The sequence below is a fragment of the Protopterus annectens genome, chromosome 11.part0, assembly GCF_019279795.1.
Source record: "Protopterus annectens isolate FY-2018-M chromosome 11.part0, PAN1.0, whole genome shotgun sequence".
Classification (NCBI taxonomy): Eukaryota; Metazoa; Chordata; order Ceratodontiformes; family Protopteridae; genus Protopterus; species Protopterus annectens.
In genome coordinates this window covers 1,348,921,018-1,348,937,049 of record NC_056745.1, presented here as the reverse complement: position 1 = coordinate 1,348,937,049, position 16,032 = coordinate 1,348,921,018, and the positions used below count along the sequence as shown (strand labels likewise).

General features: G+C 46.1%; 1 protein-coding gene across 1 annotated transcript in view; it reads right to left on the bottom strand.

The window, feature by feature from the left end:
• LOC122815846 (inosine-5'-monophosphate dehydrogenase 1b) overlaps positions 1-16,032 on the bottom strand; it is a gene marked incomplete in the record, with an annotated part of 1,150,443 nt that overhangs the window by 798,208 nt on the left and 336,203 nt on the right. Inside the window, 1 exon segment of the mRNA XM_044088659.1 lies at positions 12,981-13,068. Coding sequence (XP_043944594.1) covers positions 12,981-13,068 — 88 coding nt within the window.

Below are 16,032 nucleotides of genomic sequence, written 5' to 3'. Positions count from 1 at the left end.
TAAATATAGATGTTAGAGTGTATTCACTGTTGCAGTCATCACCTGTGGTAGCCCTCAGCTGGCCAAAATACCAGAGTCAATGTTTTTCTGCGTCAGCTGCTGTCAGGTCATCAGGGCTATAAAGCAAGGCAGCCGACGCCATTACATAGGTTTTTCTTGCCCTAACCAGTCAGAAGCACAAGGAAATATGGTAAAGTGGCCCTGATGGCTAAAAGCCACCGTGGGAAGCTTATGTCCTCCCTAGGGAAAGAGAACATAAGGGGGAAGGAGGGGAGAAACCAGGGCTGCAAAAGTGAATACACTCAAACATCTACATGTATGGTAAGTGTACACAACTGTACTATGTTCTTAGTGCTTCACTGTTGCAGTCATCACCTGTGGGAAGATTCCCAAAGCTGAGGAGAGGGGTGGAAAGATTAGAGACCTAGGCATGGGTCAGCATGCCCTGCAGAAACGACAGTTGTGTACACTTACCATAAATGTAGATGTTCGAGTGTACTCACTGTTGCAGTCATCATAATTGAGTTATCCTGCCAAGGGTAGCCCTCAGTCGGCCCAAATACCAGAGGCTTAGTATTTACGTCGGTTGCTGTCACTCCAGAACTGAAGTCAGGTCATCAGTGGTATAAAATCACACAGCTGACGCCATTACATCAGTTTTTCTTGCCCCAAACGTCAGGAGCTCTCAAATAGGGAGCTAGGTTATGGTGGAAGACCACCACCAGTAGAAAGTAAATACCAAAAATCTTTGTAGAGAGAGACAAGGGAGATGGAGGGTGGGAAACCAGGACTGCACAGTGAATACACTAACATCTACATGTATGGTAAGTGTACACAACTGTACTATGTTCTTCGTGTTTCACTGTTAGTCTTCATAATTGGGTCGATTCCCAAAGCTGAAGTAAAGGGAGGAAGCAGTCAAGAAGAGTTGGGGCTGGCTAGTATGCCCAGCAAGACTGTGGTTGCAAAGTCTGCCCTGTATTTAGAAAAGATAGGCAGGTGGTAATGCTTGGTGAAGGTATGAACAGAACTCCATGCTACGGCCTCCAGGATGTCCCTGGTAGGAACTTCTCTGAGGGAATCTGCAGAGGTGGAGGCTGCCCTTGTGGTATGTGTCCTGACCCCCTGTGGGGTTGGTTTCTCATGGTGTTTGTAACAGAAATTGATACAGTGTGCTATCCATTTGGAGATGGTTTGCTTGGATATGGCCTTGCCCTCTGCCCCTGCTGCAAAGCTGACTAGCAACTGGTCAGTTTTCCTAAAAGGCTTAGTCCTATTCAGGTAGAATCTGGGCTGTCTGTGCACATCTGAAGAGTGCAGAATCCTTTCCCCCTTATTTTGAGGATTGGGGAAAAAAGGTGGGCAAATGAATATAGATCATTTTGAGAGCCAAACTGGACACTTTAGGCATGAAGTTTGGTTTAGTCCCGAGGGAGACCGGTCAGCATGAAAAATGATGAAAGGTTCCATAGCCACGAGTGCTTGTACCTCAGAAACTCTTCTAGCTGAAGTGATGGCCAGAAGTAAAGCTGTTTTCCAAGAGAGGAATTTTAACTCTGCTGAAGCAGCATGCTCAAAGGGTGGGTAATGTGAGCTTTTCCAACACAAAATTTAAGTCCCAAGCTAGGGTAGGAGCTCTTCCGGGTGGCAATAAATTGTTAGCCCCTCTTAAGAACCGTTTGATAAGAGGATGAGAAAAGAGGTGACACTGTGCTTTAATGAGCAGAGATAGCAGAGGCAGGAATTTTAATAGAAGAGAAGTATAGACCCCTGTGCAGTAAGTCTGCTAGGTGATCCAGAATTAGGTAGGGAGGGCTGTGCTGCATCAGCTCCCTTAGCCTGGATCCAGGTGCAATACCTTTTCCACTTGTCAGCATAGGATTTTCTAGTGCTAGGGCATCTGGCCTCACGTATAATATCCAGGACTTGCTTGCTTAGGCTGACAACTGGAGGAGAGGTCAGGGAATAAGCCAGGCTGCCAGGTTCAGGGTCTGCAATTGTGGATGCAGGAATTCTCCATTCTGCTGGGTCAGGAGATTTGGGATCTGAGGTAGGTACCAAGGACGCAGGGGTGACAGACTGCGCAGCAGTGGGTATCCGTGCTAGTGTGGCCAGTCTGGGGCAATCAAGATTGCTCTCGTTTTTTCTTCCCTTATTCTGAGTAGTACCCTTATAAGAAGAGGTATGGTGGAAATGCAGAGATAGAGAGGTTTACCCACTGGAAGGATAGGCCATCCACTTTGCAGGCCTTGCTGTGAGGTTCCCTGGTGCAGAATTTGCTGAGCTGGTAGTTGGTGTGGGAGGCAAATAAGTCCACCTTTGGGGTGCCCCATTTCTGGGTTACGAGGTTGAAGGTGCTGTGGTCTAGCTGCCACTCCTGTGGGTCTAGGACGTTTCTGCATAAGCTGTCTACCAGAGAGTTTTGGGAGCCTGGCAGGAATTGTGCTAGCAGGTGAATTTGCATGGCTGAAGCTGTGTGCCAAAGGGTCACGACTAGTCTGCAGAGGGGATAGGAGCGAGTTCCTCCCTGCTTGTTGATGTATCACATCACTGTGGTGTTCTGTTTTGATCAGTAGAGGGCCCGGGGATAGGAGGGGTCTGAGTGTGCTGAACACCTAGCAATTTTTTGATTGATGTCCAGATGCATTTGCTTTGGGCTCCAATGGCCCTGAATGCACCTGTCATCCAGGTGTGCACCCCAGGCATAATCTGATGCGTCTGTGGTTAGGGTCTGGGCAGCGTGGGGTTGTGAAAAGGGAAGGCCCTTGTGGTTGCATGCTGCTCTCCAAAGAAAATATTTCCTCAGGCAAGGTATCATAGGTATGATAGTTTCCAGGGTCCAGACTGTTAACACCAAAGGCTTTTTAAGTACCACTGAAGTTTCCTCATATGCAGTCTGGCATATGGAATGAGTAGAATGCAGGATGCCATGAATCCTAGAGCTTGCAGGATTTTCCTTGCGGATAACTGGGTTCTGGTGGCTAGTTGAGAGAAGTAGTCTGTCAGATAGGCTTGTCTTTCTGGAGTAAGCAATGCCATCTGGGATGCTGTGTCCATGCTTGCTCCCAGGAATACAATTTTTTGAGTGGGGATTACTTTGGATTGCTTTTCATTCACAGTGTACCCCAGGGGAGGTTAGTAGGTCCTTTACAAAGGTCAGGTGCTGTAACAGCTTCTCCGTCTGCCTAAATCAGGCAGTCGTCTAAGTAGGGGTAAATCTGAATATTCCTTTGTATGCAAAAAGCAATGGCAGGAGCCAGGCATTTTGTGAAAACTCTGGAAGCAGTGGATAAGATGAAGGGAAGTGCAGAGAACTGAAAGTGCATAGATCCAGCCCTGAAAATGTACACATTTCCTGCAAGAATCCCCGATTGTGGTGTAGATAGGCCTCTTAGGTCTAGGGTGGTTAACCAAGCATCCTTGGATAGCATAGGGAGAATCTGCTGGAGGGTAAGCATTTTGAATTTTGGTATCACCAGGAAGGTGTTTAGAATGGCTAGATCGAGGATTGGGCATCAGGAACAGCCTGGAATAGAAACCTTGGTCTATCTGGTCTGCAGGAACAGGTTGCACTGCCCTCATGGAGAGCAGGGAATGGACTTGGTTTTGGGTCTCTGCCCGCTGGTTTGGAAGAAGATCTGGGAACCCTTCTGGGGTTGGCAGTGTGTGGAAATAAAATTTGTATCCCTGGGACACTGTTTAGTACCCATAGGTCATTGGTGATGGAAGCCCAGTTTTTTGCATGAAAGGAGAGTTTTCCTCATAGGGGCACAAACATGTGGGCAGAGGGAAGGGGTGGAGTTGTGAAGTCATTGAGAGTTCTTTCCATAAGGGGTTGGCTTAGTACTCCCTGCTTTTGATGTGGAGGAACTCCATTGCTTAGATCTCTGCATTAACTGGGGCTGCTGTCTGGGGGGGGGGGGTCTGCTTCCCCTAGATCTTGCCTGAGTTGGCCTTGAGGGGGCTGGAAAAGACCAGTGCTTGGAGGGGCAATGCCTACTGAATCTCAGAGGCTGGACTTGCAAGAAGTCTGTCTGCATATTTTTTTTCCATCTTTTTTAAAACCTCTTCTCCCTTGGTGCCAAACAAATTGTCTTTGTGCAATAGTGCTTCCAACAGTTTTGATTTGACATGGACAGGCAAGGTCTGTTCCTTAAGCCAAGCACGCCTTCTAAGCACAGAGCCTGTGACTGCTGCCCTGCAGGATGCATCTAAGGCATCAAAGCAACACTGCAAAGTGTGCTTAGAACTTGGTTTGCAGAATGCATAAGCTCCTGTATGCACAAGCTGGAAAAACAGATAATTTTATTTTAGGAGTTCCATTGTATGTTGCTGGTATTTCAGCATGTGGAACTGACAATTTAGTGCTCTAATGGCAAGAGTTGCAGAGGTGTACACTTTTTTTTACCCAGTCTAAAGCTCAGGAATCCCTGTCCGAAAGGGTGGGATTCTTGGCTGTGGTTGCTTTTATTCCTTTAGGGCCCTGGGAGATTACCTCTGGGTCCGCAGTAGGATGGGACTCAACACCGGTCAGGTTTTCTGGGAGCAGGTGGTAGGGTGTCAGGAGTTACGCTAGATTCCATGAAAACATCATCCACAACATCCAGGACAGGAGGAATAGCTCAGGGTCTGTGCTGTGGTAAATCTAAAAATTCCCCAAGTCTCTTTTTGGGCTGAGAATAATCCTGACATTCCCAATAGAAATGTTCTATCAAAGTATGTAGGGTTTCACCAAAAGAAAAAGCCTCTGGAGGAGAGAGAGAGGGAATGGATTCCTCTGCATCTGAATCCTCATAAGCAGACAAGAGCATGTCTTCATATTCTGAAACCTCAGAGTTGTCAGACTCCTGGTCAGACAAAATTGCTGGAGACAAGTCTCTTTTAGAAGGAGTAGGCTTGGCTTCCCCTAATAAGCATAAGGTCTTCCACCATTTTAAGCATTTAGGATTGAGGCATGGAAGCTGATGCTCTAGTTTGGATCGTCGGTTTTTTAGGTGTAGTTTGTACCCTAGGCCTTAGAACTCGGTAGTTTTAGAAAGAACTGAAGATGCGAAATTAGTCAGTTTGTGTCGAATATCAGTAGTGCAAAGAACTTCCTCGGAAGCCGGTGCCTGCTCAGCGGGTCCGGACCCATCCAAGTTGGAAACATCCGCAGGATCCTTAATCAACGAAGAGTCTCGCGGCATACTGGATTCCGAACGGGTCTCGGTAGGGGCCTGCGAATCCACAGAAGCGGGCATCAGGGGCTGCGAAAGCACCTGAGTACTGGCGAAATGGCAACTAGCTTAACGGAAGTGCAGTCTGCAGTTTTGGACCTGTGTGGTCTGTCTGTCTTTATCCTTCCATTTTTTCAGAAGATCGGTAGTCGGATGGTTTACCGAAGCCATTCTGGAATACAGAGATAGAGATAAAGTATTTAGCTACGATGAGGGCCCAACGATGTACAGTTCTGGCATCTAAGAAAGCACAAAACAGACAGCGAGGGACGTCATGATCTGGGCCTAAACAGGTGACGCAGTAAGAATGGAAATCTCGGTGTGGTATTTGCTTTCCACAGGTAAGACAATTGTCAACCTTTTCAGACATCGGTTAGGGCAAGAAAAAAGGATTGGGGTACTTGGCTTTAGAAAACTTCAATTTTCAATTTCGGATAACGAAAGCCGACCAGCACTCATGCAAACTGTTTCTGCTTCGGGCTCCTCGGCAAGAAAGACTGATGTAATGGCATCGGCAGCCTGATTTTATACCACTGACGACCTGACGTTAGTCCTGGAGCAACAGGAACCAACGCAGAAATGCTACGCCTCTGGTATTCGGGCTGACTGAGGGCTACGCCTGGCAGGATAACTCAATTAATTATGACTGCAACAGTGAAACACGAAGAACATCTGCAGATGCACACCCGGCCCTAGCTTTAGAGAAAAGAGGTAGGTGGCAATGCTTAGTAATGGTATGGACAGAGGTCCAGGTGGCAGCTTCCAAGTTTTCTCTGGTGGGAACTCCTCTGAGGAATGCTGTAGAAGTGGAGGCTGCTCTAGTGGAATGGGTACAAAAAGACTTGGAGGATTGGTTTCACATGTAGTCTGTAGCAGAAATGGATACGGTGCGACATCCGCTTGGAAATGGGCTTCCCCTCTGCCTTTGGGGCAAATCTGACAAGAATCTGGTCTGTTTTTCTAAAGGGTTTAGTATGGTCCAGGTAGTATCGGAGTTGTTTGTGCATGTCTAGTCAGTGCAGAACTCTTTCCCCCTTGTTTTGAGGGGTAGGAAAGAAGGTGGATAGATTTATGGCTTGGTTGAGGGTCATATCAGATACCACCTTGGGCATAAAGGAGGGGTTAGTCCTCAAGGAGACCCTGTCTGCATGGAAAAAGAAGAAGGGCTCAACAGCCATGAGAGCCTGAAGTTCTGAAACCCTTTTGGTTGAGGTGATTAGCTAGTAGGAAAGCAGTCTTCTAGGAGCGGTATCTCAATTCTGCTGAAGCAGTAGGTTCGAATGGTGGTGAAGTTAGTTCTTCTAAAACATAATTTAGGTCCCAGGCTGGCGTGGGTGGCCTTCTGGGAGGTCTGCTATTAGAAGCCCATCTGAGGAATTGTTTAATCAAAGGATGTGAGAAGAGGGGCTAGTCTGTATCGAAATGAGCTGAAATGGCTGAGGCATGGATTTTAATAGAAGAGAAGAGGCCACTATTGAGCAACTCTGCTAGGTAGTGCTGGGTAAGAGGGATGGAAGGTTGTGAGCTGCTGCCCCCTCTGGACTGGCTCCAGGAGCAGAATCTTTTCCATTTTCCTGCGTAAGACTTTCTGGTGCTGGGCCTTCTGGCCTCTGTGATAATGTCTAGGACCAGTTTGCTTAACAGGTACCCTTTGTTTGCTTTTTCAGTATTAGCCATGTTGACAGTTTGAGAGTCTGCAAGTCTGGGTGCAGCATCCCCCCCGCCACCTGGGTCAAGAGGTCTGAGATCAGGGGATGCCGCCTGGGAGGCTGTAATGTCAGGCTGCGCAGCAAGGGGTACCAATGCTGTCTGGGCCAATCTGGAGCAATGAGGATAGCCTTTGGCCGCTCCTCCCTTATCTTGATCAGTACCTTGGGAATAAGAGGCAGAGGAGGGAATGCATACACAAAGAGGGAGTTCCAGGGGAAGGTCAAGGCATCCACCTGGTACAGAATTTTTTCAGCTGGTGGTTGAGGTGCGAAGAAAAGAGATCCACTTCCGGAGTTTCCCACTCCTTAATGACTTGGAAAAAGATTTATCTGTGGAGCTGCCATTCGTGGGGGTCCAGTAAGTTCCTGCTTAGGTGGTCTGCCAGGTGTTGATCCCTGGTAGGTATTGGGCAGTTAGGTGTAATCCCATGGAGGAGGCTGTCAGCCAGAGATTCATGGCTAGCCTGCACAGAGGGTAAGATGGGGTTTGAAGGATGTCAGAGCCTTTTGTATTGCCATAATTTCCTTCTGACTGATGTGTAAGGGAAGGTGCTGGGCATCTCAAAGACCTTGGGTGCACCTAGCTTGCTAGGTGAGCACCCCAAGCAATGTCTGTGGCGTCGCTGGTGCTGGTCTGGCTGGAAGGGCGGAGGAAGAAGGTAAGACCCTTGTTCTTGGCAAAGGCCCCTGCCCACCAGAGAAACTCGGCCCTTATACAGGAGAATCAGAGGGAGAGAGCTCTCTAAAGGCCGAGTGCTGACACCAAAGGTTCTTTAGATACCACTGACGTTTCCTCATGTGTAGCTTGGTCAGAGGAATTAGAAGGATGCAAGATGCCATGTACCCAAGGCTTGCAGGAACTTCCTCGCAGTGAGGTGACTTCTGGAAGCCAGCCGGGTAAAGTAGAGAGGCAGGAAGTTCTGCTTTTCTGGGGATAGGAAAGCCATTTGGGATGCTATGTCTAGCAGTGCTACCAAGAAAATGATCTTCCTGGAGGGGGTTTACTTTGCTTCCAAGAAAATGATCTTCCTGGAATTTCTTCTTGAAGATGGTGAATCCAAGGGAAGTTAGGAGGGTTTTCACAAAGAGAAGGTCCTGGTACAGCTTTTCTTTGCACTCTGCCTGAATGAGGCATATCCAGATAAGGGTAAATCTGTATACTTCTCTGTCTGGATAATGCTACGGCCGGGGCTATGCATTTGGTGAATAGTCTGGGTGCAGTAGATAAGCCAAAGGGTAGTGCAGAGAACTGAAAGTGGTGAGCCTGCTCTGAAGCACAGGAATTTCCTGCAGGATCCCCTTATGGGGATGTAGTCTAGGGTCACTAGCCAGGCATTTTCTGTCAGCACAAACAGCAGGTGCTGCAAAGTTAGCATTATGAATTTGGGGAGGTGTTTAGAATGGATAGATCCTGGATGGGGTGCCAAGTGCCCTCTTTTCTGGGAATAAGGAATAGTCTGGAATAAAAGCCTTTGCCTGTTTGATCTGAGGGGACAGGTTCTACTGCCCCCTGGGATATGAGAGTCTGGACCTGTTTCAATGTCTCTGTCCACAGATTTGGAGGCAAGTCTGAGCACCCTCTTGGAATTGGGAGTCCGTTGAAAGAGAATTTGTATCCCTGAAAAATTATCTTTAAGACCCACTGTGTCCTTTGTTATAACAAAGCCAATTTTCTTTGCAGAGGGAGAGCCTTCCTCCTAGCTTTTGGTGAGTGAAAGGAGGGCAGAGGGGGTAGAGGGAGTCAGAGCTTTTTCCATAGAAGGGTGGCTTAGAACCCCTGTCTTTGGGGTGGAAATAGTCCACGGTTTGGTTCTCTGCTGCCCCTGAGATAGGAGCCAGGTTGGTCTTGTCCCTACGGGGCTTACCTTGGCCCTCTCTGCTAGGGTGCAGGGAAGGACCAGTGCTTAGAGGGAAAGTTCCTGCTGAACCTGGGAGGTTGAACTGGAAAGAAATATTTTCCTGTTTGCACAGATTTTGCTTCATCTTCCATATTTTTAAGTACCTCTTCTGCTTTTACTCCAAACAAGCTGTCCTTATCCAGGGGTGCATGAATTAGTTTAGACATGACATGATCAGGGGAAAGGTTGCTCCTTCAACCATGCATGTCCCCTAATGACAGATCCTGACACTGCTGCCCTGCTTGAGGCTTCTAGGGCATCGTATCCACAGTGCAATGAGTGTTTGGCCACTTGATAATTAGAGTGCAGTAAATCTGCTGACTCTTTCGAACTGATACAGACAGTAAAGGTGGAAGTCTTTTGTTTTAATAGTTCCAAAGTATGTTGCTGATATTTTAACATACGGAACTGACAGTTGAGTGCTCTGCTAGCTAAGGTTGCAGAGGTGTATACTTTTTTACCCTATCTGTCCAGAGCTCTGGAACCCCTTGTCAGAAGGAATAAGATTCTCAGAACTAGTCGTAGCTCCTTTAGGTCCGTGTGCAAGGACCTCTGGGTCTGCAGCAAGAGTTCTGTACAAGTATTTGTGAGAATCCAGTATTCTGTTAATACTGGTCAGGTTTACTGGAAGCAGGTGGGAGGGCGTTAGGGGCTAAGATGGATTCATGGATGGCCAGGGGTCTGTGCTGGGGCAGGTCCAGAAACTCTCCAAGTCTTTTCCTAGACTGGGGGAAATCCTGAGATTCTCACTGGAAATGTTCCCAAAGGGTGTGGAGGGTTTTCCCAAAGGAAAGGTCATCTGGTGGGGAGGCAGAAGGAATGGATTCCTCTGCATCTGAATCCTTATAAACAGTAAGAGGTTTTTGTTCCTCTAAAATCTGAATAATCAGATTCCTCAGAATCCTGTTCTGTCAATTTCAGGAGAAGGGCGACTTTTCCTTTTAGAAGTTGTGGCCCGACTACCCCTGATAAGGGAGAGGAGATCCTCCGCCATTTTAAGCATTTGTGCTTGGGGTGGTGGAGCAGGAGGTGGCTAGAGCCAGATTTTCTAAGAGTGGCTTGGCTTCTAGGCCCAAGAGTATCCGGTCTGAGAAAAACTGTAGTCTGATGAGAAGACGTCGGTTTTTGTCTAGACTCAGTAGTGCGAAAGGCCTCCTCATATGCCGGTGCCTGCGTTGCGACTCCAGACCCAACAGAGGCGAGACAACCAAAGGCTCGAAAGACTAAAGATTTCTGCAGCATACGGAACTCCGAAAGGTTCTCTGTAGAGGCCTGCGTAGATATCAAATCAGGCATCAGGGGCTGTGACCTCACTGAATTCCAGAGAACTGACTACCTACTTAGCGGTAGAGTCATCGGAAGGCTTAGCCTTGTGTGGTCTGCCTCTACCTTTATCCTTGCATTTTTTCAGAATGTCTGCAGATTGCTGGCCGAATGACACCATTTCAGAATGCGAAGATGGAAGATGAAAATACCAGTCTACAATAAGAGCTCTACGGCAAATGGTTCTCTCATTAAAGAGGGCACAGAACCGGCAACAAGGGACATCGTGGTCTAGGCCTAAACTAGTGACCAGTATGGATGGAAGTCTGTGTGGGATTGGCTTTCCACAGGTGAGACAATTAACTTTTTCGGACATCAGTTAGTGCAAGAAAAAAGAATCCCCAAAGGGGTACTTAGCTTTAGACGCTTTCAGCTGTAATTCAAACTGTGGTAGCGACCAACCGTCACACTTGTGAACTGCTTCCGCTACAGGCTCCACAGCAAGAAAGACTGATGTAATGGAATCGGCTGCCTTGCTTTACAGCACCGACGACCTGACAGACTACAGGCAACAGCAGCCGAAGCAGAAAAACATTGACTCTGGTATTCAGGCCGGCCAAGGGATACCACAGCAAGGGATACCCACAGGTGATGACTGCAACAGTGAAACACGAAGATCAGAGGGTTCCGAGGACGTCTGAGCTAGAGGACTTTGAAACCTGTAAGGTCAAAGGAGGAGAGTATGATAGAGCCCTTGGAGAGAGTGTGTCCCAGGTCCGGCAAGTGCGTTGGTCTTTGATGGAGTGGGAATCCCCCTAGCTGTCAGCAGTTGATCCACAAGGCGCACCACATCAAGTTCTGAAAGGCTCCTGGTGGATCTAGTGGATACCCCTGACAGGAGTCTAGACTCTCTAGGAAGGGACTATATATTTGCCCTAGGAAGGGTCCACCAACGGGGAGTATCTGGTCCGTGTGCTGGTGTCCAATGGCGCCGGTCTCTAGTTTGGAGACAGGGTGCAGTGGGGTTAGTATTGGAGTGATTGGTACCATGGATGGAGTTGATAACGAAAAGGCAGTCAGTACCGGAGAAGGCAAGGATGGCTCAGTCACTAGAGGAGTCGAAGTTATAGGTACCGAAGGTTTGCTTGGAGCTATAGCAGCACTCAGTAATGAAGAAGCAGTTATTGGAGCATCAAATGTCAGCACTGTGGATAAAGTCAGTGCCAAAACAGGCGCCGAAGGTGGTATAACAATTGACGAAACCAGGGTTGGTGCCATGGCGATAGGCCTAGGTTCCAGGAACATTTTTGACTTGGTAAGCTTGCTCAGGTCACCAGAGGGTGAAGAGGGTACAGAATGTGGTCTTTTCCTGTCTTTTCTGGGAGAGAGCCCATCGCAGAAAGAGCCTCTGAAAAAGGCATCTTTAAGGGGCCCTTCAGGATCAACTTGTTTTTCTGTTCATTTAACGTGCACTGCCAAACTTTTGCAAACAGAACATGGGGGCTGCTCCGAGAGACGGGGCACCCCCAAACAATATACACAAATCATGTAAGTCGCTGTTAGGTATTTTCCTACTACAAATATGACATTTGAACACAGATGTAACTTTCTCCTCAGACAATGACGCGCACAGAAAACTCACAGGTTGTAAGAGAAAGAAGTGTTTTTTTTTTTTTTTTTTTTTTGGTAAAGATAGGAGAGAAAGAAAAATTCCAGCGATGGTATTAATGAAATACCCCAAGGGTAGGGTGAAAGGCCGTACCACCAATGGTACCAAGACTACCAACAGGTACAAGGATAAAAGGTTTAGCAATAGAGCTCTAACAGTAACGGTATATAGAAAAAAGGCAGAGAAAAATAATACACTCACTAAGATACCAATGACTGTAAAAAGTCAAACAAGTTGAACTTAGCTTGAGAGCTGGCTTGAACGCAGCTTTAAGACGATGCGGCAAACGAGATCTGAGGTAACAGGGAGAAACGTATCATGGGTAAAAGCTTAGCTCTAGAGTTTTTGGTTGGTGTGAGCTTGATATACGGCTGGCTTAATTCCCCATCAGTGATGAATGGGATGAAGATTAACATCAGATTGAGGTTTAAGGGAAGACAGGAACTCGGCAATTTATGCAATGTAGGATTAATAGCTACAAACAGATTTGATGTATAATGTTATGTAAAACAGAAAAATGAATACAGCTGATTTTCTTTACTGCTAATGTAGGTTTGCCTATGTCTTAAAATAACTCAATTAGAGTTTTAATTAAAAAAAAAAAAAAAAAAAACATTCAATTGGGTCCAGGGTTGCAGGGGAATCAGACCCACATCACACCATGCAAGGGAAGAAAAAATACATGTACTACTAAAAGTACAATATGACTGTACGCAATAAACTAAAGATGTAGTAATGAACACTGCTTTCCACACATTACACCTGATCTACACATATTACTGCATTCTGCAAAAACACTTTTGCAATCTTCTTTTTGTAAAATATCAATAAATTTGCATTTGAATGTAATGAACTGGAACATACGCAATAAAGCAAGAAACTGTTCTTGCAAAAGCACAAATCACTTCCACAATATTTAGTCTGTTGTAGTAATCTATGCAATTTTATAGCTGAATTGAAAATAACTACTCATTGATAAAGCAAAAAAAAACCTCTCAAAATGATTTTAAATAAAATTTTGGAATTTTCAAATGTGTAAAATAATGGGGTTTTGAGTCTGCTATGATCAAAACTAAGCATGTCTAAGGCAACAAGCATCAAATGTAATGTTGATCATGAGCCCCCTTTCAGTTTTTGCAGAGGTCAAACATGAAAATTTATAACAAAAAGCAAACACAATGGTTGCAATAAATGCTAATTACCGCAGTTATACTATAAATGCTACCTTTCTTGCTGCGCTGCAAAATATCATTGGCTTCCTTGAGCGTGACACCAGCTGGAGCCACAACCAATTCCTCCCTCTTGGTCATCACCTGAAATCAAAAATAAAGAAAAGTCCCTTATGAGAACAAATACAGTATTTCCTTACCAAGCAGGAATAGAAGATTCAGTACACAAGATCATGCATCGTGCCAGCTCAATATCAAAAGGAAACGCATGCACCTTAAGACTTCTGAAAAATTAAAAACAGTATTCAGTTCAGTTTGGAAAAACAGGTATCCAAAACTCAAAAGATATACCCAAGTGCAAAATATGGACTGATAGCAACAGAAACTGAATCACGCAGACTACTAAAACCCAACTAGCACCTATTGTACATCAATACTGCGAAGGAAAGAATATTTTGTAACACAATGGGTAGGACTGGGGTTATATGCAGGGGTAGTATTCTGACAACAGGTAAAGCACCTTTACTCATCAGCTAACCCTAACCTGACACTTGTACAAACTACTCTAGTACCTCCAGTAATTAAGACCCCCCACACACACACAAACGCACGCTTTCACATATACCAGCACCCAAGCTTAAAAAAAATCTACCACTTCCTCAGCCCCTCCACAAACCTACAGAAAATATAAAAAAAAAGTGTACACACCCCTGTTAAAATGCCAGGTTTTTGTGAAAAAAAAAAAGGAGACCACAATAAATAATTTCAAAACTCTTCCCACCTTTAATGTAACGTATAACCTGCACAATTCAATTGAAAAACAAATTTGTTAGGGGAAAAATATAAAAAAATATAAAATAAAAAAAATATAAAAAATAAACATACAATAAGCTGGTTGCATAAGTGCACACCCTTAAACTAATACTTTGTTGAAGCACCTTACACCAATGTGACTGATCTGGGGCTGAAAGAATCTTATCCGGTCTCTGGGGAATAGGTTCTATGGAGTCAGAGGCCTTCCATGCTCGCTGAACAATCAATTTACCTAGGTCATCAGCGGGAGGGGGTTACCCAAGGAGGAGAAGGGCGGACATGAAAAGCATGCATTTGGTGAATACCCTGGGAGCTGTGGTGAGACCGAAGGGCAGGGCTCTGAACTGGTAATGACCAACTCCAAACCGGAAGTGAATGTATCTCCAAAAGCATCTGTTCATTTTTAAGTGATAGTATCAGTCTTTAAAAACAGAGCACATCCAGGAGACAGACAGTGACCACCCAGAATTTGGATTTTTTTTTTTACAAGCTGGTTCAGATCCAAAATGGGTCTCTGGTCCCTTGTTTTCTTGGGCACTACAAAAAACCTTGAGTAAAATTCTGATCTAGGGGACTTTAGATAACTACTGTCCAGCAGCTTTTGAATCTCTAGAGCAGCTAACTCCTTCTGAATAGGTGGAACATCGAGGGGAAAATGGTTTCCTTTGAGAACTTTTTGTAAAGAGAGCATATCCTCTGAATATAATCCCTCGCTCCCAGGAATCATTTATGATGGCTATCTAGGCTTTTAGTTGCACGACAAGCACCCCCCACAACTGCCTCGGTCAACTTTTCACAAGTGCTGGAAGGATCAGTCAGAGAAAGATTCTCAAAAGCCCTTGATTCTGCGAAACGCTAGATCTAGATGGTCCACAGACCCGAAGGCTTCCAAGAACACAAAATCCTTCTGGGAAGGAGTGTGGGAAGCCCAACCACATTTCTGGGAAGGGGTTTGGAAGACCAACCATGTTTCTAGCAAAGGATCTCTACAATATCTCCAAACACGAAATCCTCAGGTGGTGATCTAGTGGACACTTTCTCTTCATCAAAAATCAGTGTCTTCCATAAGGTGTGCCCTTGTGGAATCCAAGTGCCTCCTATAACATGACCTCTTTGGTGGTGCCTCTTCCGTGGGGTGTTCTGGAGAGGTGTGGAAAGAAACAGAGTTCCTTTGTAGGAACTGCTTGGAAGCTCATATAAGCTGGCTGCCCCTGAGGTGTAGGATGAGTAGACTCAGGCACAGGATCCAAAGATGGAACAGGGATTGGATCCGAAGGAGCAAGTCTCGAAACTACTCCGGGGTGACAGAAAACCCTCTCCACAACCTCAAAGGAGGAAGGGACCAGCAGAAGCAAAGGGCAATCTGACTAGAGCAGAGATCCTCGGCACAAACTATTCAAGTCTCTCCCCGACCCTCCACTCGGAGGGAGGAGTTGGAGCCAAACTGCCCCAACACCAAAGCCCTGAGTGGAAGCAATGGCTCCTAAAACTTTGGAGTCGAAATCAACCCCTCGGATCAGTCAACGCTTCAGCTCCAAGAAGCATAATGCTTTGGGGGATACAGTAGAAGCCATTCAGATCATGGAAGTCACCAAAGTGGAAGACAGAAGTATTTTCAGATCAAATTGTTTAATTCTCTGAGACTTCAGATCTGAGAGCTTTGAAACAGCAGGTCAGGATGGACATGGAGTGATAACAGGCTGTAATGAAGGTTTACAGCTCTCAGATCCGATGTAAGACAGAATAGGCAAGACCGCAATCTCGATCTGTGGATTGAGGAATTCTCATCATCCTCTCTACCGCTGCCTCAAAGACTTCAGGAGGACCCAACGGAGGAAGTGGAAGGTGGCCTGGAAGACTTTTTAGGTGTCTCTGGAAGGAAAGGAGACCAAACTTGGGGATACCAGCTCCGGGGAAAATCTTGAACTAGAGCCGAGGAGACTTGGCAATGGTAGAAGTCTGATCTGAGCTCTCAGAAATTTTTGTAGGTGGTTCAGAAGGAAGCACCGACTTGGGAGACAGTGCAGGGGAGTGCTTTTGGTGCTCACTGGGCTCCTTAGATTTATGAGAGGTGGTTTGAGTCCCTTATGTGGAAGCACCAGATTAAGGAGCAGAAGCTGTAAGGTGGCCTTTTAGTACCAGCTTGTTCCTCCCATCACTTATAGCCCTGGTAATAAACACAGCACAGATGGAGCAGGAGGTAGCCAAGTGTGCCAGGCCTAAATAACAAACACACTTCCTGTGGGCAGTGTTGGCAATCTTATGCCCACAGAAGTGCACTTTAAGGCAGTGCCA